Consider the following 23,252-nt stretch of genomic DNA (forward strand, 5'->3'; position numbering starts at 1 on the left):
CACCTCACATGTTAATGTTAATATGGGGCTCACAGCCCATGTCTGGACCCTACCAGACAAGTGAAGACAGCAGTTTGCACGGCTTACAAACACTATTAGAAAGGGATCTCTCGGTCCCTTTCTCCCACCCAACACCTAATACATCCATCCTTTTACTATGCCGTTTTGACATAAAGAAGAAACTGCGCAAGTCGCTTCTTTACAAGTGCCTTCAGCTGGTGGACTAGTCCGAGATACTGCTGCAGACACCCAGTCTGAGCTCTTCTGCCCTTGTCAATCCATCCCACATTGTTCTCTGGTTAAAAAGCTATATGATACTTCCATACAGCTTCAAAAATGATCCATGTTGGTCCAAAAAGAGACTGCACAGCTGAGAGGCCAAGCAGATCAGGAGGGGTCTCAGCATTGCATGGTTGGAAGGCTGGTCCCAAATTCGGAAAGCTCAGCTGTGCTAAAAGCAGAGCCCTCCCTGCAAAGCGAGGGAGCTAACAGCACGAGTCGGGGCCGCTTGGCACGGCACGGCCACGATTCCTGAAGCAGTGGGATTTAGCAGACAGGCAGGCTCAGAGCTTAGAGCCGACACATGACATTATTTGGAGATATAGCTAGGGCTGGGTCATTCCAGAGTATTTCCATGGCTTCATTAGCCCTTCCAAATTTACCATGCAAGTTTAACACAGCTATTACAGACTAGTGCTTAAATTAATAGATGTACAGCTAATGTTAGCTCAGAGCCCTGCCAGCCTCATTTAGATGGCCACGCGCAACAGTCCAAGAGCTGTGATGAGAACGTGAGGCATCACATGAATTTCCCTGTGCTGACGCGTGCCCAAGCTGTGAGCCTCTGGCATGGTCAGGAGTTGCGAGAGATAATCAATGGACAACTTTTGCCTCTGCCCCACACCTCAGCTGCTGCGTGGGGCCAAGAGAAGGATGTACAACACCAAAACCCTCCAAGAGAAAGGAAGGAAAGGGGAGAAAACATCCTCTGTCCAGCTGCCATGGGGAAGGTGACCATGGAGGACTCCCTGCAGCTCAGATCCCTCCTGGACAGAGGGTAGGAGAAGAGGTGGGACCTTACCAAGGGTCCAGAGAGAAGCACCTGGACATGTGTTAAAAGCCTCCCTTTCTCCAGGCCTCTACAAGAGGGCTGTGAACTGCCTCAGATCGATGGATTTTACACACGTGCTTCCTTTCCTTTTGCATTCTGTAGGGACTGCTAGCAGAGGCTGTGCTGCCTGTGAGCTGACTCAATCACAGCACTCCATCCCCTTCCCAGCTGGCCAGAGAGCACCACCGCTCCTTCAACTCCTGGGAATAATGCTATTATAGTAGGAACTTTTAAACAAACAAAAAAAAAAAAAACAAGACGAAAAAAATAAACCAACAATCCCCCACCCACCACCTCCTCTAGGCAAACTGTGCCAAGCCAGACACACTGGTCTGAAGCAAAGGGTTCTGAAGATGAGCATCACAAACCCACTGAGCATGCACAAAAGCAGCAGACTGACTAAAACATGCTGAGAGCCCAACCTCCTCCTCGGGCAAGCTGGCATGTAACTGCTCCAGCTTCCCACCTTGTGCTAAGAATGGAGGAGCTGAGGAGAGGCTCAGCGCAGGTGTCATCACCAAGATCTCCAGCCAGTTCAGCCCTGCGAGCAAAGCCACCAACAGGAAATTTGCACCTCAAATTTTGCTTAAGTTTCCAGATGCAAACAAGAACACACCCAAAAATCCCAAGCAGTGAAAAGCACATCCCAAGACCTCTGCTTCTCTGGAGTTAGTGAGAAAGTTAGGATTTCAGCAAGCCTCCTCTCAGGCAGCTGCACAACCAGTGGAAGAAAGCCATGCTGCTTCCTCCGTTTCGTACTTTCAAAGCACACAGGAAATCTCCCCAACTGAGCTGTTAAAATCTCAAGGAGCCCTTTCAGCACAGGGCTAGGCTGGAAGCCCTTCGACTGCATCCTCAATGCCACCCAGACAGAAACAGTTCTTTGTCAGCCAAGGAATCTGTCTTGCTCCTTTTTGGAAAGAGACCAAACCACAGACCAGATAAAGACAGGGAACTGGCACGCAGAATGGGCCGTAAGGTGCTCCATTTGCCTAGCCCATAATGCACAGGCTTGAGAATGGAGCTGATTTGGCTGCCCAGAAAATGAATACCAAGGAGAAAAATGGGGTTTGAAGGAATTGCTGTGTTCTGCATGAGCCAGAGCTACCTTTCATCTCTCAGACTCGCAGTTCTTCAAGTGTAAAACAAGCCTCATCTGCTAGGCATGACAGTGTATCAGTACCTTATAAACACTGCCTGCCTCCGAACACTTATCCCAGACAGATGAAGAAAAACTACAGTGCACATGTTCATCTGTAGGAGAAAAAAAAAAAAATCTCCACGCTCAGCCTTGCACGGTGCCTTTAGCCCCAACATCCAGCTGTACCTACACAGTGTAATCAGACACATCATCCATCCCCAACAACTGCTGCATCCACCCTGAGCTACTCCTTGGAAGTCTCTCTGGCACCACACAGTAACCTTGGAACTGTGCCACCAAGATAAAAAAAAAACCAACAACTCTGCTTTAAATCATATTTCCTGCAATTTACCTTTAATTCATCATGACAAGCAACATTCAGACAAAGCAGGGCCTTTGGATGTTATTATGTTTTAAGTAGTAAAAATAGGCAGCCACAGCAGATAAAATTCTTAAGGACCAAAGACCTGGTTGTGCAGATGTAACAAAGCAGTGCTGAGCACTCAGACGTTCTGCTGCTCGCGTCAAAACTGCTTTTCCCAGTATTCTCTGGGGAACTCGCAACTCTTCTAGAAAGCTGTCAAGAGATAGTCACACAACATACGAGTGGATCTCGCACGTCACCATAAAACCATGGACCCTCAAGGATCCCAAAAAGCATCACAAGTGTAAATGGAAGGACTGTTCCAGACTTCTTACATAGAGAAGAGACAGCATCAATATACACTGCAGTGATCCCAGGTAAGCAGCACAAACGTTTGATTTGTGACTTCAGCTGCAAAGGCATTTTATTGAACAGGAGGAACCTAGAAAGTGTCGAGCCACTGTTACCTGATAAAGACCTTCATCCTCATCCTCAAACTCAGTGTTCGGAAGACTGTGGTGTCGCTCGTACCCTGTCCGGCACACCCCGTTGGGCTGCCGTGCCACATCCAGATGGTGATCGCTGGAGGACTGTGTCATAACCATCCCCTGCGGGGTGGGAGAGTGACCTTTGCGTGAGACCGTCTCCTTCCGGTGATGGATCAGTTTTCTGAAATAGAATGACATCAGAAACAGCGGAGCTAAATAAAGGAAGGGAGCAACCATGCTGCAACTTTTTTTTTTTTATACCGTATTTTTTAATGATTTATTGCATTTGGGCTATATATACACCAGAACGGGTTACATTATTCTGAATGTTTCATTAACTCCAACTCCATGTTTCATTAACAACTAAAGGAAGCACTTCTGGGGGAGGAAGGAAGAGGCTCCGTAAGAGTCCATGATTTATTCATCAGTTCGCTGGAGAAAAATGCCTCTTCCTCGGGGGAGAGTCACATATTGCATCGCAAGCTTCAGAAATTGCCTGCACTTTAGAATCGCTGTTCAACTGAGATTAAACCAGCGTGCTTCAGTGCAGCACGAGGTGTCAGAGAAAAACAAAAATTTCTCCTCGCAAGCAATTATTTGAGAACATATTAAGGACCTTGTGCCACATGCCAACCACCTCTACAATTCCTGGCTGGTAAAGAGGATAAAATGCATCTGGAAGGGGTTTGATTTCTCATCCAAGCCTACAATGCAGCTGGGAGTCTTCTCTTCTTTACACACACAGGGATAGAGGGGCAAGACCAAAGCGCTGCTTTGCTGGACGCGGTTGACAGGAGCAGCACTGGCTACCGGCTCGAATGCTGGGAAGCCCTCTTGGTGCATCAGCACTTTGCAGCGCAGGGACTCAAATCAACGATGTCTAACTTGACCCCCAAGAACTGAAAAGATGTAAGCATCACACAATGACCACCCTCCATCCACCAGCTCTCCCAGACATCTGTTGTACTTACTGGAGGACATCTCTCTGCTCCAGGTTGTACTTGCCCCCATTCTTCATGGCCGCGTTGTGCACAGCCTCGATGGCACGGTCAATGGACTGGAGAACCACATCTTGCTCCAGCACCTTAGAAACACAACATCCCACATGATATTGCACCACTCCAGCTGAGGTTCTTTTGCACCAGAGCTTATGGCAGGAGAGACCACAATATGGGAAACCCCCAGAGCAGGCACCGCACACGCCAAATGGCCAACAAACAGCTCCCAGAGCCAGAACCCCATCTCAGCAACATCTCACTTTTCCCTCCTTCCTCCAGGGAAAACATATTTGAAGTCATGCTTCACACTGAGTCTGGCCATTCAAGGTTTACGGGTGGAAGAAGAAAGTCCCTGTTACAAGCACTGAAGTCCAACGATCCCTACAGGAAGACCAGGGACAGAGCTTCAGGGCCATGCAGCAGCCTTGACTATTCAGCCTGCTGCACGCAGTTTTTGAGACCCCACTGCAAAGCCCAACTTACCCCAAACTCAACTGTTTCTGCTCTTGCTGCCCTGCTATGGAGCAAATACATAGCTGTGAATGTTACAGAGTCGAAATCTGGTGTCCTTCAGAGTCCACTGGCTCTGGGTTTGCATTTTTGCTCGCTTTTTTCTTGCTGGTTCTTATACCGATTTTGCAACTTGAATTGCCTTTTCCAAATCTCCACCCAAACTGTCATAGCAACATTTATTACTCCTGCCAGCCAGTTTAGCACTCGTTACTGCAGCTGAAATAAACACCAGCCTTGAAACAAGAAATACCAAAAGATGTCATTGCCTGGGCTTACGCAAGAGGCTGGGAGAGCTGTAGTGAAGGGGCACGGGAAGGTAAAGCAGGTTGCCACGCTTTAGGACATCCCAATGATGAAGGACATCCTTCAGAAGAAAATACCTTTACAGGACTACGGTTGAAGGCAAAGGACATGCTACTGAGCCTTCCCCTGGATCCAGCAGAGCCCCGTTAAGCCTCCCACAAGCTGCTGCTGGCGCCTGCACCATCCACTGGGTACCACCACGGGCAGCCTCAGCCCACGCACGCAGGGGAGTGCTTGGCACCCAGCACTCATTTGCAGCTGTTTGAACACTAAAACCCCCTTCATCTTCACTTGCTTTGCACCCCCCTTCCCTGCATCAGAGCAACCATTTATGCAGCCAAGAAGCGGCTGGAATCTCATCAAGGATGCACCTTAATTGGCCTTAGGGGGCTGCAGAGCAGAAGGCGGCAAGCCCTCCCCACCGGGGCTGAAAGTGCCTGCCTCCATAGCACTGGCATGCAGTTTTCTGATAACATGCTATGTATTATTTATATCCTGATTAATTACTAAACCAAATGTGAATTAACAGCTAGCACAGACTGTGGGGGAAAAAAAAAAACACCTGCAAACAAGGTGGGGATGAGAGGCCCCCTCTGCAATACTACTCGCCTTGAAAAATTTAGGAGGGTGGGTTTTTGTTGGTTTGTTTTCTCAAGAAAGAGAGAGGGGGAAGAAAGCAAGCGGGGAAAACTTTAACAATAAAACCAGCTATGTGAAAATACATACATCTACCAAATTTGTTAAAGTATCAGATCAAAGACAAAACCAACACTCAGAACGCAACTTTGGGATGAAGCCTCCAAGCAGCCCCATATGGCCTAGGGAGCCTTTCACCACCTCTAACTACAGATCTAAGTAAGGAAACGGAGCAAAGAGCATTGGAATATATTTAAAGGAGCGTTGGAAGGCAAGGCAAGTTATTTCAGAGAACGCATCTCATTTTCTGAGAGGATAAAATTATGGCAAGCTGCATGCTTTCTCTGGGAAAGACGAACAGTGCAGAAGCCTCCAGCACTGCTGCTCCCAAGGGAATGCCAGCGCTGCTCCAAGTGCCAGAGACCTCTGCCCTCTGCACAGCCCACCCACCTTGTGCCGCTCCTACCCCAAAATTCAACACCGCTCCTGCTACATCCTCCAAACACTGGCACGCTCCCTGGTCCCCTGCTTGCAGTCCCTCTAGATTCACCACCATCCCCTTCCAAACTGTTCCCTCCACCAGATGTGCCCCTCGGCGCTGCCTTCCCTCACCCTCCCCAGCCCACCACCCTCCCCAGCCCACCAGGCTTTCACCCACACGACCTTCAACCCTTTCTCAGCCCCATCTCCCCAGGGAAGATCGCAGTACAGAGCACTGAATCCACTGCATGGCTCAACATCTCTGCCCGCTTCCAGAGGGCACATCGACATCATCCACAGCCCACAGGAATCCACAAGCTGGAGCTGCTACTCACTGTGTGATGCCGTTTGTTACGGAGAGGGCGCTTTTTTCTGATAAAACACAGCATTTTCACAGTAATGCAGGGGTGCTGTGACAGCCAGCTTTTAGCTGCTGTGCTCTTTCCTTTGTTTCCGCTCCCCAACCCTCTATTAACAGGGCCCCGTCAAAAGGACTGGAATAAAAAAGCAGCATTAACTTGCCACTTGCACTTTATGACATGGTTGATGGTGCTCATAAATCATCTCCATCTCCCTTGCTCAGCCGAGCTGGGCAGGGGGCAGGGTCCTCAGCACAGGGGCCACTTCATGTTCAGGGTTTGTAGGACACTCAGCACTGGGCATCCCCTGCACTACAGTTATAAACGTAAAAAGTAGAAATCAGTATCCTGGATAAATCATGTGATTAGAAGCAATCCACATGCTCCTTGGGTTAACCAAAATGGCATTGTTTTGTTTGAAAAGGACGGACAAAAAGGCATGCTGCAGTTAAAAGGAGCATGGGCGGCAAGGGGGCAAAAGTCAGGTTTGCCAGGGTCTCACCTACAATCTCCTCTGCTCTGGGACTCAAGGGATTACCTGCTCACAGCAATTCAGGATAACACACATGTCTTGCCATTCTCCCCGTTCAGTTTAGGAAGACCAGTCACTCCGCAGCACTGGCAGGGGAATCCTCCCTGCATCCAGCACCCGCTCCCAAGGATGCTCGCAGCCGGGATGCAGGCAGGCAGAGGTCCTGGGCAGCAGGGCCAGGCGGCGCATGCCCACACCTTCTCACACGCTCGTGGGCAATCCTGGCCATGCACGGCTCTAAAGCCTGCAAAAGAGAGCGGTCACAAACCAGCAGCAAGGTAAGGGAGCAGAGCCTTTGTGCTCAGGCAGCCGAGACGGCGCTCAGCAGCCTGCTCTCGCCCCCGCAGGGCCCTGCACTGGGATCCTGCCTCTTCCCACGCTCCAGGATACAGAGATGAAACCCTGCTCATCGCAGGCTAAGCTAAGGCTCACATGGAAGCAGGGGAGCGCATGAAAAGGGCACTGCTGTACAGAGTGCTGTCAGAGGAGGCGTACGGAGTAAAGCCCTGGAATTCAGCTGGATTTACTGAAGCTGTGCTGGTAACCGCATGGGTGGGGGCTGGCAGAGCCCTGAGCAGCCACTGCAGCACGCTGGCTGTTAGCTATACCCTTCACCAGTTAGCAGCTCATCAGTGGCACAGCCGTGCCAGCATCTCCCAAAAGGTGGAGAAGGCAGTAGGGATGATGGTGGTGGAAGGTACCGGCCGTGCGTTCCCACCCTTACGGGGTGAGCACAGGGGTCTCCGCGGTCGGTGTGGGGTGGCACAGCCAGCAGGCTGTGGACAAGAGGCATTGACAAGACGCCACCTTCTGCCTAATGTACTGTGAAAAGAGAGGGGTATTTTGGCGAGGTATTGATCCATATTCACGTAGCATCTCACCCCAGAAAGGAGTGGCTGCCACCCCCTCTATCAGATATTTCTGGTTTAATCAAATAAAACGCTGCAGCGGAGAAATGCTGCGCTCCATCAACAGCCTGTCACGATCAGCCTGGCTACACCAAGAGGCAGGGGAAGAGTGGAGCAGTGACCCTTGACAATCGCGGGCTAGGCTGGCCGGCAGGGCACCAGGGGCACCATCAGCACCCTGCAGGTGAGCTGCCCTGCAGAGACAAGTTACAGCTCAATTAGAGCCAGGAATATCAGCCAGGAAACAGAATTTTTTCCTTTATAGCCCAGTGCAGGAGAATCACAGAAGCATCAATAAACCATTACTTCCTCTCTCCTTTCTAATAACGTGAGCAAACAAAGGGTTTCCCCAGAGCCTGCTGCCAATTTCCTCCTGCCCCCATCCGCAGGAGGGGGCTCCCGCCCTGTTTAGGACAAAGCCAGACCCCTGCGCTGTCCTGGGGTGCTCTCCATGTCCCCCTGGCCCCCAAGACAGGCAGGGAAAGATGCCTTTCCCAGGGCCAAAGTCAGGCTTTTACGAAGCATCCTTCCAGGATGTCCCATGGGTACCTAAGCATGGCCAACATGGGGCACAGCCGCACAGGCAGGAATGCATTCACCCCCACAGCTCACGCTGCTCTCATCCTCACTGCCCCAAGAGCCGTCTCCCCAGAGCACACATGCACAGGACGAGCTGCACACCTCTGCTTCCCCATGTACGGGCTGAGGAGAGACTCCAGTGTTTCACAAAACATCGGTGTCCTCGCCGTGCAGGCAGCACGAGCTCCTCGCCCGCCCTCCTGGGGGTATCGAAACTGTTGCCCCCCTCCCTCTTAGTTTTGAGTCCTTCCCCACGTACCACCGGTGTTGTTCAAACGCACTCACACAGAAGAACTTGCTCAACAGTCTAGAATAATCATAGCTTTCAGAAAAGCATTTTCTACACAAACAGGCTGACAGCTGCATCAGCACAGACAGGCTGAGCCACTCTGCGTGTGTGAGACTCCCACATTTATGAAAGTGGCCCATTAATGTATGGCAGGCTTTTCTTTGCCTCTGCAGGGGGCTGATCCAAGAAAACATGGCATTTCTTTCCTCCTGCCTCCCCAGTTTTTAGTGATCAAAGGCACTTGCTCTTCTGCGTGTGCAGGGACCAGTGCCCTCGTTCCCGCAGCTGCTTTTGCAGCCATAGGGGTGCCCAGGGGGCTGCTGATTTTCACCCTCATGGCATTGCTCCAGATCTCGCAACACGACAACAAAAGACAGACAAAGTTTTGTCTCCAGTGACAGTTCAGTTTTCACGCAGCTGCACTGACATGGACCACTGCTGAAATTAGGATATTTATCCCACTGGCATACACAGGCACAGGCTGGTTCTTTGTTACTCAAATCGGAGACGAACGCCACCTCTTAGGTCACATGCCGTTCGTCCCCAGTCACCACCAGACTGTCTGCACACTGTATTCCTTCCAGATTTAAATTATCATGGCAGCAATTTACAAAAATCAACCAGCCTTTGTCCATGGCGAAGTAATGTACCAGATAAGAGTTCCCCCTTCTGAACCACAGCTCAGACACATAGGCTGAGTTTTTGGTTTTGCGTTGTTGTGGGAAATTCAGCTCCTTTCTCTTCCCCTTTTTGCAGTCTCCATCAGAAATTTTTAGTCCCTAGGCTGTTGGCTAAGAGATATGCATTAACTTGTTCTTGTCAGCATGAAGATACTGTGCCTTGCATCACTTAAAAACGCACGATAAAACCGCAAGTGAAACAATAGGCTACTGTCCTGGTTACTGGCAAATAAGATGAGGAAAAAGCTCCAAACAAACCTGCAGCATCTCCGACTCGCTAGCGAGCGAACAAAGACATGGCTGAGCTCTTCTGACAAAGAGGCAGCCCCGAAACAGATCTGGAATTCCTGCTGATATGCTATAGTGAGTTTCTAACAGATTGGTGTTTTTCCACTGTGTGCCGACAGCAGCCGCTTGAGCGGACAGCCTGCACGAATGAGAAATGAAGAGAAAGGATAATCGGGGAAAGGGCTTAAGTTGTGCAAATCATGCTAAAGCAAAACCCAGAGCTGCTGGCAAAAGAGAAGCAAAACTAGGGACGGTGCAGGCATGAGTGGCATCTGGAATAAACAAAACCCTGAAGGCAGCAGAGGGATGCACAGCAACCAAATTTCAATCAATTTCTCTCCCAGGAGCAGGTGGCTTCAGGGTCAGAGAGAAGCGGGCAGAGACACACTGAGGAACAACAAAATACACGCAACCCACCACTGCACACTTGTACTTTGAGGTGGAACTGCTTCACCGTGGGTCTCTCCAGCCACGCTCAGACCCTATTTACTGGCCACTATGATCAGAATCAGCCACCGAGTCCTTCCCCTTGTAATTCTGCATCCTCCAGTAACCAGAACACGTCTTCTAAGCCAAAACACTCTACGAGGACAAAAGCAGAGACAGAAGTTTTTAAAATAAAGCAGTCAACACATATTCACATATCTTACCATCCTCTGCTGCCTTAATTCTTACAGCTCTCAGTGCTTCAGGGCACTCCCCTGGCTCAGCCTGTCCCAGGTGGACAGCCACCAGACGACAGAGCTGCCCCTCTCTTTAGGGTTACCTGTTTAGCATCCTTTTGGCACACAACTGTCAAGCCAAGTCATTATCAGACATGATCCAACACTGCATCTGTGCAGGGAAAACTTGTGTTTCTATTTATATATTTGTATATATAAATTACACACACACACATATATAGAGCTACCATCTACACCAAAAAAGAAAACTGCAGAGAGCTGCTACTTCGATGAAAGCTCAGGATTATAAACCAGGATATATCAAGATGGAAGGAAAGACACTGCAGCGAAGTGTTAGCAGTTATTCTACGACTTTTGACATATTAGCATCAAAACTTGTAAAAAAAGCCCAACAGAAGGGGTCGTGCCAGTCTTTGCACAGTCTTAAGTCTGGTAGCCCAAAAAAACTGCTGCAGATGCCCTTCACTCACTGAGATTCAGTACAGCTCCCAGGTCACTTGCATGCAATTAGCACAAGGGCATAAGAAAGCCCCTATATTAGAGTGTGATCAAAAAATGCAACTAGTTTCTAACCTCCCAAAGTGCTGGGCAGACTACAAGGTGCTAGTCTCAGCCCATCTCTGTTTTCATTGAATTGGCAAAAAACATGGATGTGGGCTGCAGACCCAGCTGCAGAAATGCTCTTTGCAGTTGATCAGGTTTGCCACACGTTGCCAGGACGAGGGGAAAGGACAGAGCCCAGAGGAAGAAACAAACCTGGGAAACTCTTCTGGCATTCAAGAGGAAGGTTCAGTTTTCCCCCAAAACCTATTTCCATAGCAGAAACTGTAGCAAAATGCTGGAAAGGTGATAGTCATACAAGAGGCAGGACCAAGCAATTCAAATTTCTGCCACGTTCAAGAGAATTCTCTCCCTTCTCATTCACCTCCATCCTGGAGTACATTTCCAGCACGTGAGGATCAGGTAAGTCAAGTCACCAGGGGTCAAGCAGGAAAAACTACAAGTTGGCAATTCAACTGATGCACAGACAGATGCAAGAGAAGTGCACGTGTGCGTTAACTGGAAGGGATTTTCCTCCTGCATGCCACAGACTCGCACTGATTTAACAGCATGCAGTTGCATGTTTGAGAGAGAGGTAATAACTTGTGATTCATCTTGCAAGGGAATTTATGGTTTAGTAGCTTTTCTTCCAAAATCCTCCCTCTCCCGTGACCAACCTTCTGGCAAGGGACAGAAGGCGGCAAAACTGCAGCTATGATGCTCTTTGGACATAATTACTGTGTTGTCCAAACCCAAAACGATGGAGAAATTAAAAAGTGTCTCTTTCTGACTTAACAGGAAAGGGGAGACTGGAAAAAAAGACTGACCTGTCACCTCAGCCCCAGGGAACACGGGACAGCAGACCTGGCAGGGGGGAGGCACACAACCCAGGAACGCCAGCCGGGCGTGGAGGAGAAGGGGCAAGGAAGGTGGACAGGTCACCAGCCAAGGCAGTGCAGATTCTGTGGGCTTGGCCATGAGCATGAGCAATTCGAGAACAAGTGTCACTCTCTGGTACCTGCCGTACGAATAGCCACATGTACTTCACTAAGCCATTAATGAGGGAAAACAGCTTCCATCCTCACGAGGCAAACACAGGCAAGTCATCAGCTAGTTTTATCCCTGGACAGATGTAAATTGCACAAAATTGTAAACCAGCCACAAATCCCCAGGCTCTTTTTAGCAGCACTGGGATCAGAGCTGCCAGGCCCGGTGCAGCTAGTGCTCCTTTCCACAAAGCTGTCACTGCGACAATGAAAACCTGCCTGGCATCACCATGAGCAAAGAGGCCTTGGAAAGTTCTCCCCAAACAAGGATGATTCCAGTTAGAAGGATCAAAGGCAGCTTGCTTGCTGCAGGACCAGTTAACAGCCCGGCGAGAAAATTTTCCTGTGTCCTAGACTCTGCATACAGAGAGAAAGCTGCCCCTTCTGCCATAAAGGGATGCAACTCCCCCTGCAAACCCCAAAATAAGAAGAAAGCCAGCAGGGCTGGACCAGGAACCGCATTAACTCGTACAGAAAACCCAGCCCTTTCCTCTGTAATGAGCATTCCTCCTCAAGATACTTGTGCCTCCTACCTGAAATGCAGCCTATCACAGTGATGCGATCAGATCATATCTGCGGTCTACTCCAAAATAAAGGGACCCCCAAACCATCATATGGAAAAACCAGTACTTGCTACCAGGAGTAGAATTGCTTCAAGTAACTCCACATTCCCACAGAGCAAACCTCACTCCAAGGTGGAGGGATCACTTACAAACAGTCCTTTTACCATCATCCCTTCACACAACTCCCAGGCACATCAGGTAGACCAAGATCCTTGAGGACTTCTGCTAATGGTGTTTCAGGCCAGGGACCCAAGAGACCAAGCACACTTACGAAGTTTCTTCAAAGTAGGTGCCCAAAAAACACACCTCATTTCTATACGATGTTCCCATCATATGGATCTCACCAGCAATTTCTCTTGTGTCCACAGCCCCTGCTTTGCTACAGGCACAAGGATTTGAAATACCAGTACCAGGAAACCCCAGGATACCCAACCACTTCCCCAATGCCTTCAGGCTGTACAGACCAGCTCCCAACGGTGTAGAGGAGCTGCCTTGTGCTGGGCAAGTACTTCCCAACGTGGGAATCCCAAACAAGTTTCCCACTGAAGAAGAACGGCATGTCCAGTCCCAGCAGCCTCCTTCCAGCTGCCAGCAGCCTTCATGACCTTAACCTAGGTACAAAATATTCATTAAGGGATTTAAACAAAAACTACGACAGCCAGGCTCCTGGTGAAAGATAACCCTCAAACGCTCATTTGCTTTCAGGTGGGCTGTCGTAAAGCTAAGGCAAGAAGGAACACCTCCTTCTGAAAGAACACAGGCTTTGCCCTTGCTCCCCTACCATGGATTTTAGTAGCTATATATTGTGACACGTTCAGAGTAGTGCTATCAATGCGACTCATGCTTTTGGCTTAGTAGTATACACAAAAATTACATGAAGTTAGGTGTGCCAGCTAATTATTGCAAAGCCATTTAACTGCTGTTGAGAATGCAGGTGCAGGGCAGCAAGGCAGGAGGCATCAGAGGGGCTGAAATACTCCATGCAGGCTGTGCTGTCAAGAGGTAGATCGTGCTAATTGCCCATAGACAAAATATCCAAGTATGCCAATGTGCTTGTTAGCTGAGAGCTGCTCCTGCAAGCACATTTATTCCTGGTAAAGTGGATTTTTCTGCTGAAGCAATCAGCACCCAGCCACTCACCAAATCCAGGGAGTCAATGCAACCAAGCTTTATCGGGACAACAGTAAAGCTAATGTTAACTTATGCCCAAAAATAAATAAAGATACCATTGAGATCTACAGCAGTGCCTTACAACTACAACTGTTACGCATGTGATCACAGAGCACAAGCCAAAAAAAAAAAACCACCCCAGAAAACTGAATTAAAGACCCTGCAGCCTCCCAAGTTGCTTTTTGACTGGCAAACAGCAGGAGCGGACAACACACAATTTTTCTGTACCACAAAACTTAGACAGACTGACAGTTTCCATTGACCTACAAAAGTACCTTGAGAATTGCCAGTTTAGCTGTGTTTGTCAGAGGAATGAGGCTAACTGGCTGTTGTCTCCAGATTTAGTTCAAGAACAAATTCTGGGGTTTGTTGAGCGGGCTTTTTTTACCTTAAGAAAAGATTAAAGGGTTCAACTGGATTTGCTGACATTTCACCTATAAGGAAGAGGTGAGTCATGGAAGAAAAGCAATCCATTAGTGTCCCGCACTATCTGCAGGGAAGAAATAGCCTACTGCTCTAGCTGCAAGTTATAATCCCATCTCTCTCTGCAGCTTAGAGTGGCAGAGAGCCTCCAGAAAACACAAAGAAATGGGAACAGGAGGGGAATGTCCTCTTCGGACATTGTGCTACAGGCAGCAGAACAGCCATAATCCTGTTTTCCTCATCCCTGAGGCAGTAAATCAGAAAAGCTGCATTTGTTGAAGTGTTCACTTCTCACACGCAAAACTTGTGCCCAGCTCACGTGCGTTATTACAGTACCGATTTCTTGCACCCACCTCTCCACGTGCCACATGTGCCTGTGCCAGCACCCACCTTGCTCAACAGCATCAGTGGGAGCGAACTGGTCCACTTCAGGAAAACTTCCCAGCCCATCTCCAGTGGGACAAATCCCACGGGAAAGGAGATGGACCTGACTCAGCTCACCTCCACCTGACCCAGCTGGTGGTCCCTCCACGGAGGAGGTCTGTAGCAGGACCCATCCAGTGCACAAGGCCACCCTGGGGTGGAAGCTGCCCGACAGTAAGGGGCTACAGTAACCCTTGAGCTGTGTGGTTTGCACAGCCCACGTGTGCCATCTCTCCCTGTCCCGCTCCCACATTCATTTCCCTCCCCAGACTCTTCCAGGTCGATGCTGACCACCCTTCACTGCTCATAACTCTCCGCAGCCCAACTAGGAGAGGTTTGGGTGGTCACAGAATCACAGAATGGTCGGGGTTGGAAGCGACCGCTGGAGCTGATCTAGTCCAGCCCCCTGCCAGAGCGTTCACCCAGAGCAGGCTGCTCAGGGTCACAGCCTGGCAGGATTTGAATGTCTCAGAGAAGGAGACCCCGCAGCCTCCCTGGGCAGCCTGTGCCGGTGCTCGGTCACCCTCGGAGTGAAGAAGTTCTTCCTCGTGTCAGATGGGACTGCCTGTGTCTCAGCTTGTGCCCGCTGCCCCTTGCCCTGTCGCTGGGCACCACTGAAAGGATCCCGGCCCCGTCCTCCTGACACTCGCCCTTGAGGCACTTGTAGGTGCTGGTGAGATCCCCCCCAGCCTTCTCTCCTCCAGGCTGAACAGCCCCAGCCCTCTCAGCCTTTCCTCACAAGGGAGATGCTCCATGGCCTCCATAGCCCTCCTCATCATCTCCATAGCCTCCACTGGCCCCTCTCCAGTAGCTCCCCATCTCTCCTGAACTGGGGAGCCCAGCACTGGGCACAGCACTCCAAACACAGCCTCACCAGGGCAGAGCAGAGGGGGACAATAACCCCCCTCGACCTGCTGGCCATGCTCCTCCCAATGCACCCCAGGGTCCCGCTGGCCTTCTTGCCCCCAAGGCCACACTGCTGGCCCATGGGCGACCTGCTGCCCACCAGAGCTCCCAGGTCCTTCTCTGCAGAGCTGCCCCCCAGCAAGTCAGCCCCAGCCCGTGCTGCTGCGTGGGGTTGCTCCTCCTACATGGTCCTCCACATCTGAAGAGTCACATGAGACCAAACATTGCCAACAGCAGTTTTGTTGGGAGAACTTTTTTGCCCAGCCATTTATAGTATACTAATAGTGTTTAAAAGCTTTTAAAGTCACCACAGCTCGACATCATTTTGAGACCTTAAGCTTGTGCATGACAGCTCAATAATACAGCCAGGTCACATCTGTTCATGTGTCTCAGATCCAGCCCATATCACTGGACAATGCTTTTAAGGAAGCCCGAGACCACAGACAAGATGATGCTTCCCAAAACCAGATGCTGGAAGAGTTTCTTTCCATCCCTGATGCAAAGAATTCTAGTGTACAGGCCCTTGGTAATAACTGCACTATTATTTCAATGCTGCTGCTACGTCTTCTCATCAAGCTAAAGACAGACAGACACATGAAATCAATTCAAAAAACAAATTAAAGGGGGTGCATTTTTCAGTTGAAGTCAAAAAAGGTGATTCTGGGGCAGACAAAATCTTCATTACTTAGAACCCAGCACTTCAGGGGACATGGCTTTTTTGATGTCAAACGGAAAAAGTCTTCAGCTACAAACACTTTGATTCGGCCAGGCTCAAATCCCTAAGCCTCTGCACTAAGTAGGTAATGAATTTTTATGATCACTATTCTTGAGGTACTGGGTTTTCACACAATTATTCTTTTTACACGCTTAAAAACATGGGCTGCCCTGATACTTTAGCTTCTCCCCAAATATTCATCAGGGACAGCCAAGCCCAGACACAGAGGGAAAGGGACCGTGGACCTGCCTTCTGGCATGTCAGTTGGGATCAATTATGACCTGGGCACAGCACATTCGATGTTCAAACCATGGTACCCCCTCCATCCGCCTGCAAACGCATATCCTTTCCTCAGGCAAAGAGGGCAAAAGGGTATCTTCAAGCAGCCTGAAAATCACAGAATTCACCCAGTTTACACAAAAAGGAATTGTCACCACATCAGACTGAGAGGCCACGGAAGATTGCGTTTGTCTGCTTGGTGGGGAGCTTCAACTTGATCTCATTAGGCAGCCATCTGGTTTTACAGGAGCTTTCACATTCCCTGTACAGCCGTCACAGCACACTGCACTGAACTCGACCGATGGAAAGCCCTCCACCCTGACAATGTGTCCATCACCATTTCCACCTTCCACATGCGAGGGGTGAAAGTTGCCTGTGTGGTCCATCAAGGCTTTCTTCCCACCTCCAGAGAAGGAGGATGCAACTCAGAGGCTGAGCTCAGCCTCCCCCAGCCAGCGAGCTTGAGGGCAGTGGAGCTGGAGCAGGAACAGTGGGAGATGACACCCCAACCACATCAGCAGTTGTGGAGGTACCGCCCCTGGCACAAACCTCATGGACAAGGCATTCAAGACCTTTTCATCAAGGCATCATCCCAGCTTCTAGGTGATACCCTCCTCCTTGTGGGCGAGGGTCTATTTTTGCAGCTATTGCCTCATCTTCTCTGTTATCCCTTTGTTTTTATTCAATATAATAGCAGGTTTGGAGCCGGGGCCTGCCCTCGGGTTTCCATACTACAAGGCACTGTCTCCACTTGTACCAGAAAAAAATCCAAGAAATAATAGCTATTAATTAGAAGAGATCTAATCTGAATTTGGAGCCAGTGATTTAGCAAGGAATGACCCACAGCCTGGAATTATCTACCATGCTTAGTATGACAGCTTGATTTTTTATTTTTTTTAAAAAATTAAATCTCTTGAGCAGCTGAACAAACTAAAATATCAGCCTACGGTGGCATTTCCAGATCACAGGCACAAAAATCAACATCTCACAGCCCGCTTTCACGCACACCACCCCAGCCAGCGCAGGGAAGAGGGACCAAAGCAGTGTAGATGGGACCCCATCAGCGTGACAGCACAGACACCCATCCAAAAGCACATCTCGCTAGCACAAAAGGCAGTCCAAGTCAGAGGAACGGGCTCACCACACTCGCAGCTGGGTGACACCATCCCTTTAGCTGTACCAGATGGACAGGAGGGAGGACACGGACTCCACAACTCAGTGATCAGGAAGTATGCAGCTTCCAGGGAGGAAGGAAGTGACAACTACTGCTTCTTAACAACTTCAACAGGCAAACAAATAACCAGGAAAAACAAACCCATGAACTTCCCACCCCATTCCAAAAAGCCCACGCTGCCAAAATTTTACTTCCCCTTCTCGCTTAAGCTTTATGCTAAAACGAGACAAGTATTAATGCTTTGTTCCCTTGCAAGCCAAGCAAACGGCTCTGCCTTGCAGGGTGTGAACACAGAAGGGCTAAAACGAAGGTAACCCTCCTCTCCGGCTGCAGGGTGGTGGGTCTTGACTTTGGGACAACACTCTCTCCCTGTTAGCATCAACGGAGCTTTGACCAGAAGAGGGCTCAGCATCCCCGTGGCAAGAAAGCAATGCAGGGTGAAGGGGAGCAGACAGAAACAGACGCAGTCATGAGTAGTGTCCTCTGTTCCACTTTTCACATGAAAGCTTCAAAATCCTTTTTTTAAAAAATCAAATATTTTGCCACACGATAAAAAAAAAGACAAATTAGGCTTGACAAGCCCCTCGTGTAAAGGTCAAAAGTTTACTCATGAGCCACTGGCTGGGGAAGCAAAGTGATGCTCCTCCAGAAGCAGGACCGGGTCACACCACAATTCCTGCTGCAACTCAAGACCAAAGGCAGTGAGGGCGGTCAGGGTCCACAGAAAGAATTCCCAGTAGAACTCAACAGACTCATTTTTCAAATGAGAATTTTTCCTCTAAATACAACAAGCATGCTGCAGCTCCAGATGCCAACTCACAGGAAAACCACAACCCGGGGTCCTCCAATAGTGCCACCATCCATTTCTACCTGCCTCAGCACAGGAACCAAACTGCTTCTTGCAGCCCATTAGCAGAAGCACTCAGGAACAGCCCCAGCATCGAGCTCAATCATTTTTCCTGGGTCTCGTGACACAGCTTTGTCATCTCCACTCGCGAGACAGGCCCTGGAAACAGGATCTCCTTCCCCATCAGAAGTCAGCACCCACTAGCACAGCAGTCTGCACGCAGCACCTCAGCAAAGGTGGCACCAGCCAGGCTGGGTGGCAGCATGTCACCAGCCCAGCGGGACCAGCACTTCCCCCCAGTGGCACCACAGCAGCCCCCACCACGTTTGCTATCACCAAACGCTGTCTGGCACAGGCAGCCCTACCCCGTCCTCGGCACGGCACCGGGTGCACACTGTGAGAAAGGGATCAGGTGTGGGAAAAAGAGCAGGTCTGCAAGAGCCTGTGAACTGGGGCTGATCTCCTGGTCCAACAGCAAATGCTCCCAGCCCTCGCAAGGCCACATACAAATGCACCTCTTTAGTGAAAGAAATTGAGCCAACCGTTACTGCCGTGGCAGAGAAGAAAGCCTCCATTTAAGGTTTTCTCTCTGGAAGAAATGCAATGCACATGCATTTTCATGTAAAAATCTCTGCGCACAGAGCTCTATTAGAACCTGTGGCTTGTAAAATTTTGGTTATAGCATTGGCTATGTAGGATGTCAGTATCTGTGAAGTCTAATTTTCTTGCAGACTATCTAATGCTACAGTTGCACGCTAAGGCTGCTTGCACTTCCCTCCTTACAAACCCATTCTGGAATTCATTCTTTTTCCAGTGCCCAGACTGACAGCTCATATGCTGAACACATACCCTGCCCGGGAAGGACAAAGTTTAAATCGTTCATGAGGGAGTGAGGCTTGGATGCTCTTAAAAATTCTGTTTGTTTATGTATAGCTCAGACGTACATAAGTAAGGGAAGAAAAAGAGGAGGCTGCTTCTGTTCCAGAACCGGAGCTCTCCTAATGACTTCAACAGACGGGTTCAGCTGTTTTCCATGTTTCAGCCACTGACAGATGTAAATACCAGGTTTACACCATGGGGTTTGACCTTCCCCACAGGCATTAATATGCCCCAGATCTCGCAAAGGATCTTCTTAGGTCAGCCAGTGACCACGATATAGTTGCTTGGTTTTTTCAAAAAGGCTTTTGTCAAAACCATGATATAGGTGTGTGTTGCCTTTTTTTTTTTCAAAAACACTTTTGTCAAAGCCTTCCCTAGTGTACAGGAGGTTACCCTTCTCTTGCACAGAGGAGGACTCTTCACATTATTTTCCCACCACTAGTAACACCAGCACATTTTTCTCCAGGGACAAGCAACACAAATTCCTCCCTGCTCTTCAGTGTCTTGCTCCCTCTGTACTTCACACAGAGCAACAATCACCAAAAAAAGAAATAAAAAAAAAATAATTAACTTCCATGAACTTTCTGGTTTACTGGTTTCAATACAAGCCTCTCCTCTGTTTGTTTGGGGTTGTTTATTTTTTTTCCTACTAAGAGTTCACCTGATGGGATGCTGGAAATCCTGGAAGGAACCACGAGAGCGGGATCATGAGCAGAGGTGCGCAAACACAGAGCAGGTGCTGCTTGGCAAGCACAGAGATGTTCAAACACATCTGCCGACCCCCTTCAGCTCCGACAGTGCAGCTGAGGCTGAGCTGTTGATGCCCTCCCTGCTCAAGGCGAGGACAGCACAAGACTGATCTTCTGAGGATGGGAATGCAGTGATGGCTGAAGCTGAGACACCTTCCAGCAGACCTGTTGTGTTGCACAGCCACCAGCTTGACTTGATTAGCACCGTTATTTTAGAGATACACACCGATGCTGCGGGACAGCCATCAACACTTACTTTCCCGTGGGCCAACTGGTGTTTATAAGCTTAAGTTCGCATCAATTAAATTTCACCATTAATGAGAAATTCTGCTGAGCCACAACCCCCCTGTGGGGCCTCTTGCCCGTATCCTCACTTATGGGCAGGGGAACAAGGTCTAGCAAAGAAAGCCAGTTACATGAAGTCCCATAGCGAGCTGGTGGCAGATTTGAACAGAATCCAGATGCCCATATGTTAATCACAGAAGCATCTTGCTCAATAAATACACAATGCAGTTATTACTAAAGCCTTTTTCCTGCAAATGGGGCAAGAGGAAGGGTGTCTGTCTGCATTTGCTGTCCTCCAGCATCAGCACCTTGCCAGCCTTTTTGAACAGATGCTTCTAGTTCAAAACTGGCAGTTCTTCCCTTTGCAATGAGAAGTTGATCACCTTCCAGATGTAAACCAGGGAAGGAAGTCTAGCCATCTTCTCCTGGTGGAAAGCATTCAAAAAACGTACAGCAGGCAGCCCCAAAAAAGTCACAAATTTGATCAGTAAAATTGCAAGATTAAAAAACAGCAGGTAATTGTTTGTGCAATACAGCAAAATGCTCACGGCAAGGCCAGCACTAGAAAGCAGGGGTGCAAATGACTTGGCAGACACTGCAACCCCACAGAGAAGCTGGAAACCAGACTGTGTCTATCAGCTCCAGGCAAGTGCCTCTCCAAAGTCCTAGAAGAAAATGGCACGTTTCTTCTTTCCAGTCTGGCCCCTCACCTTGCTCTTTCTCCAAGGCAGAGCCACAGACACATCGCTCAAAAGCGGACATGGGCTCTCAAGACGTCTCTCTACTGCTTGCTCACTTTTGACCAAGACAGCCTTCACGTTGTTCAACCCTGAAACAGGCTTAACGTTTCCAGCCCAAAGCACACCCACCAGGACCATCCACATGTCCACCGGTGTCACTCCAGCCATGCTCAGCCATTAGGCGGCTGCAGGAGCAATAAGCCCAGGCTGCCAATATTGCCCATACATGGACATCCAGATCACAAAGGCAAATTTTATGTGATATCAAAAAGCCTAATTATTTTTAATCAGAGTAGAAGTGAGAAGAACATTTCTTCACAGCCAAGCAAAAATAGAGGCTAAAGATCGTTAGCGTATTTCTACTTTAATCATTCTGATCTGTGAAAGACTGCAGAACTTCTGGCTAAAATTTCAAGTCTTCAGCTACAGTAATTAGAAATGGTTATAATTCCCCTGACTCTGTAATTTAGCTTCAACAATAAAACTTCACCTCAAAGCATTAGCAGCTCTGACATGATAGCATCTCTGTTACTGCAACATCCCAGAGAAAAATGCTTCATTATTTCATTTTCTTGCATGTGTTGAGAAATGCAGCCTCAGCTGCAAAACACTACCAGCTGTTTATTCTCCAAAATAAAACTTTATTTTTAGCCTAAGCACTTATTCAGGATCTGTTGCAAGTATTGCGATTAAGCTCTGATGCCCACTGAAAGCTCCGTCAAATCTGCAGGAGATGGTCTGTACAACAGCCTGCACAATACCACCTTCTGCTCTGGAGCAACAGGAGGAACTCTGCCAGGGGTCAGGAGCACCCTGCTTAAAGCTGGATTTTATGTAGATGGAGGGAGAAACTCTTACAGCAAAGCACAATTGCCAAAGCTCATTTTCCAGTGACTGGAGATTTGCTATCAGAACACCTGATCATTTGACCGACACCATGCAACCGATTTTGTGCTCCACATCATCATCGTCATCTCCACACTAGCATGGAAAGGTCTGACAGTACCTGAGCTACCACAGGTCGCTGCTTGCCCAGCGGTCCCACACTGGCAGCAGCCTCAGCACAGGCTGCTCCATCACAGAAATAACGCATTTGCTATCCTGGCAGAAAAGCAGCCAGGTTAGAAACAAAGTTTTCCAGCAAGCCGGTGAACTGAACGAATTGAGAGCAGGGACGACAAGAGCAGCGGCGGCACAGGGAAAGGCTGGACCACGGGGCCACGCGTAGGATGCTGGACCAGGCTCCAGGAACGGTGCAAGCTGCCAGACCTGTGCTTTGAGCCCTGGTCTGCATGGACAGGCAGCTCCTGCGCTACCTTGCTTGCACCAAGCACTTCCAGTCCTGAGCCCGTGTCAATGCTACAGCACAAAGGGGTTTCCTGCAAACACAGAGCACTCAAATTCCACTCCTTCGGAAAACTCTCGTTGCAGCTCGGGAGGTGAAACACCGTTTCTGCGCCTGCCTGGCCAGGATTACCTGTAGTCTGCACTTGGTGATGCTGAAGGAGAATTTTAAGTTGTTGCTAGGCTGCACAAAGCAATCCCTGAGTTTTATCACATGCCTGCTTATTCTTGTAGAAAAAACCACAGCAAACAGCAATCCAAGGCATCCTTAAAATGCTTGTTACACTCTCACCTGGGTCCGTTTTCTCACCAGACGGTGCAAAGCTTCCCAGCCATCAGCACACACACCTTCCCACACAGACAGCCTCCTTCCTGCTCCTCCAGAGGTACAAGGTGAAAGTCTGACCTACCAAAGGCCTCAGCAGAGCAGAGAACCCAAACCCATGTTGCAAACATTTTTTTTCAGTTATTTCAAATACATTTCAAGTCATTTTGAAAAGGCTACTAATAGTAATTTCAAAGCTAAATCCTAACAGCTTAATACAGCCGAGCAGCTGATTTGCAGCAGCCAGCATGCAAAACCATTCCCACTTCACCAGGAAACATCTCCCTGCAACTTAGCACTTACTTTCACACCCCTACCAATACAGCATTTTATGGCTGCCATTCCCCTCCTCGGCATGTAATATTAACAATTCCATCGATGGGGAATACAGCCTGGGTCAGCGCAAACAAGAAACAAGGCAAGACCAGTCAAGCAGACTGCTGCTCCCTTACACGGGTCCCAAAGCCAGAAGCAAACCACCACCTCAGCCCC

The 23,252-nt window shown here is 49.1% G+C and overlaps 1 protein-coding gene across 4 annotated transcripts in view; it reads right to left on the bottom strand.

The window, feature by feature from the left end:
* Positions 1-23,252, bottom strand: part of NCKIPSD (NCK interacting protein with SH3 domain) — a 54,100-nt gene that overhangs the window by 25,822 nt on the left and 5,026 nt on the right. For 2 of the 4 annotated variants that reach the window (XM_055804344.1, XM_055804343.1), the window contains exons 2-3: positions 4,076-4,188; positions 3,084-3,285 (exon numbers count right to left, since the gene is read on the bottom strand). In XM_055804344.1, the coding sequence (XP_055660319.1) occupies positions 3,084-3,285; positions 4,076-4,122 (249 nt within the window). In that variant the 5' untranslated portion in view covers positions 4,123-4,188. Of the gene's footprint in view, positions 1-3,083; positions 3,286-4,075; positions 4,189-6,931; positions 15,077-17,558; positions 18,191-23,252 lie in introns of those variants that run through there. The other 2 variants (XM_055804345.1, XM_027794244.2) reach the window with 2 other exon arrangements.

Source organism: Falco peregrinus, chromosome 5 (assembly GCF_023634155.1).
Source record: "Falco peregrinus isolate bFalPer1 chromosome 5, bFalPer1.pri, whole genome shotgun sequence".
Classification (NCBI taxonomy): Eukaryota; Metazoa; Chordata; class Aves; order Falconiformes; family Falconidae; genus Falco; species Falco peregrinus.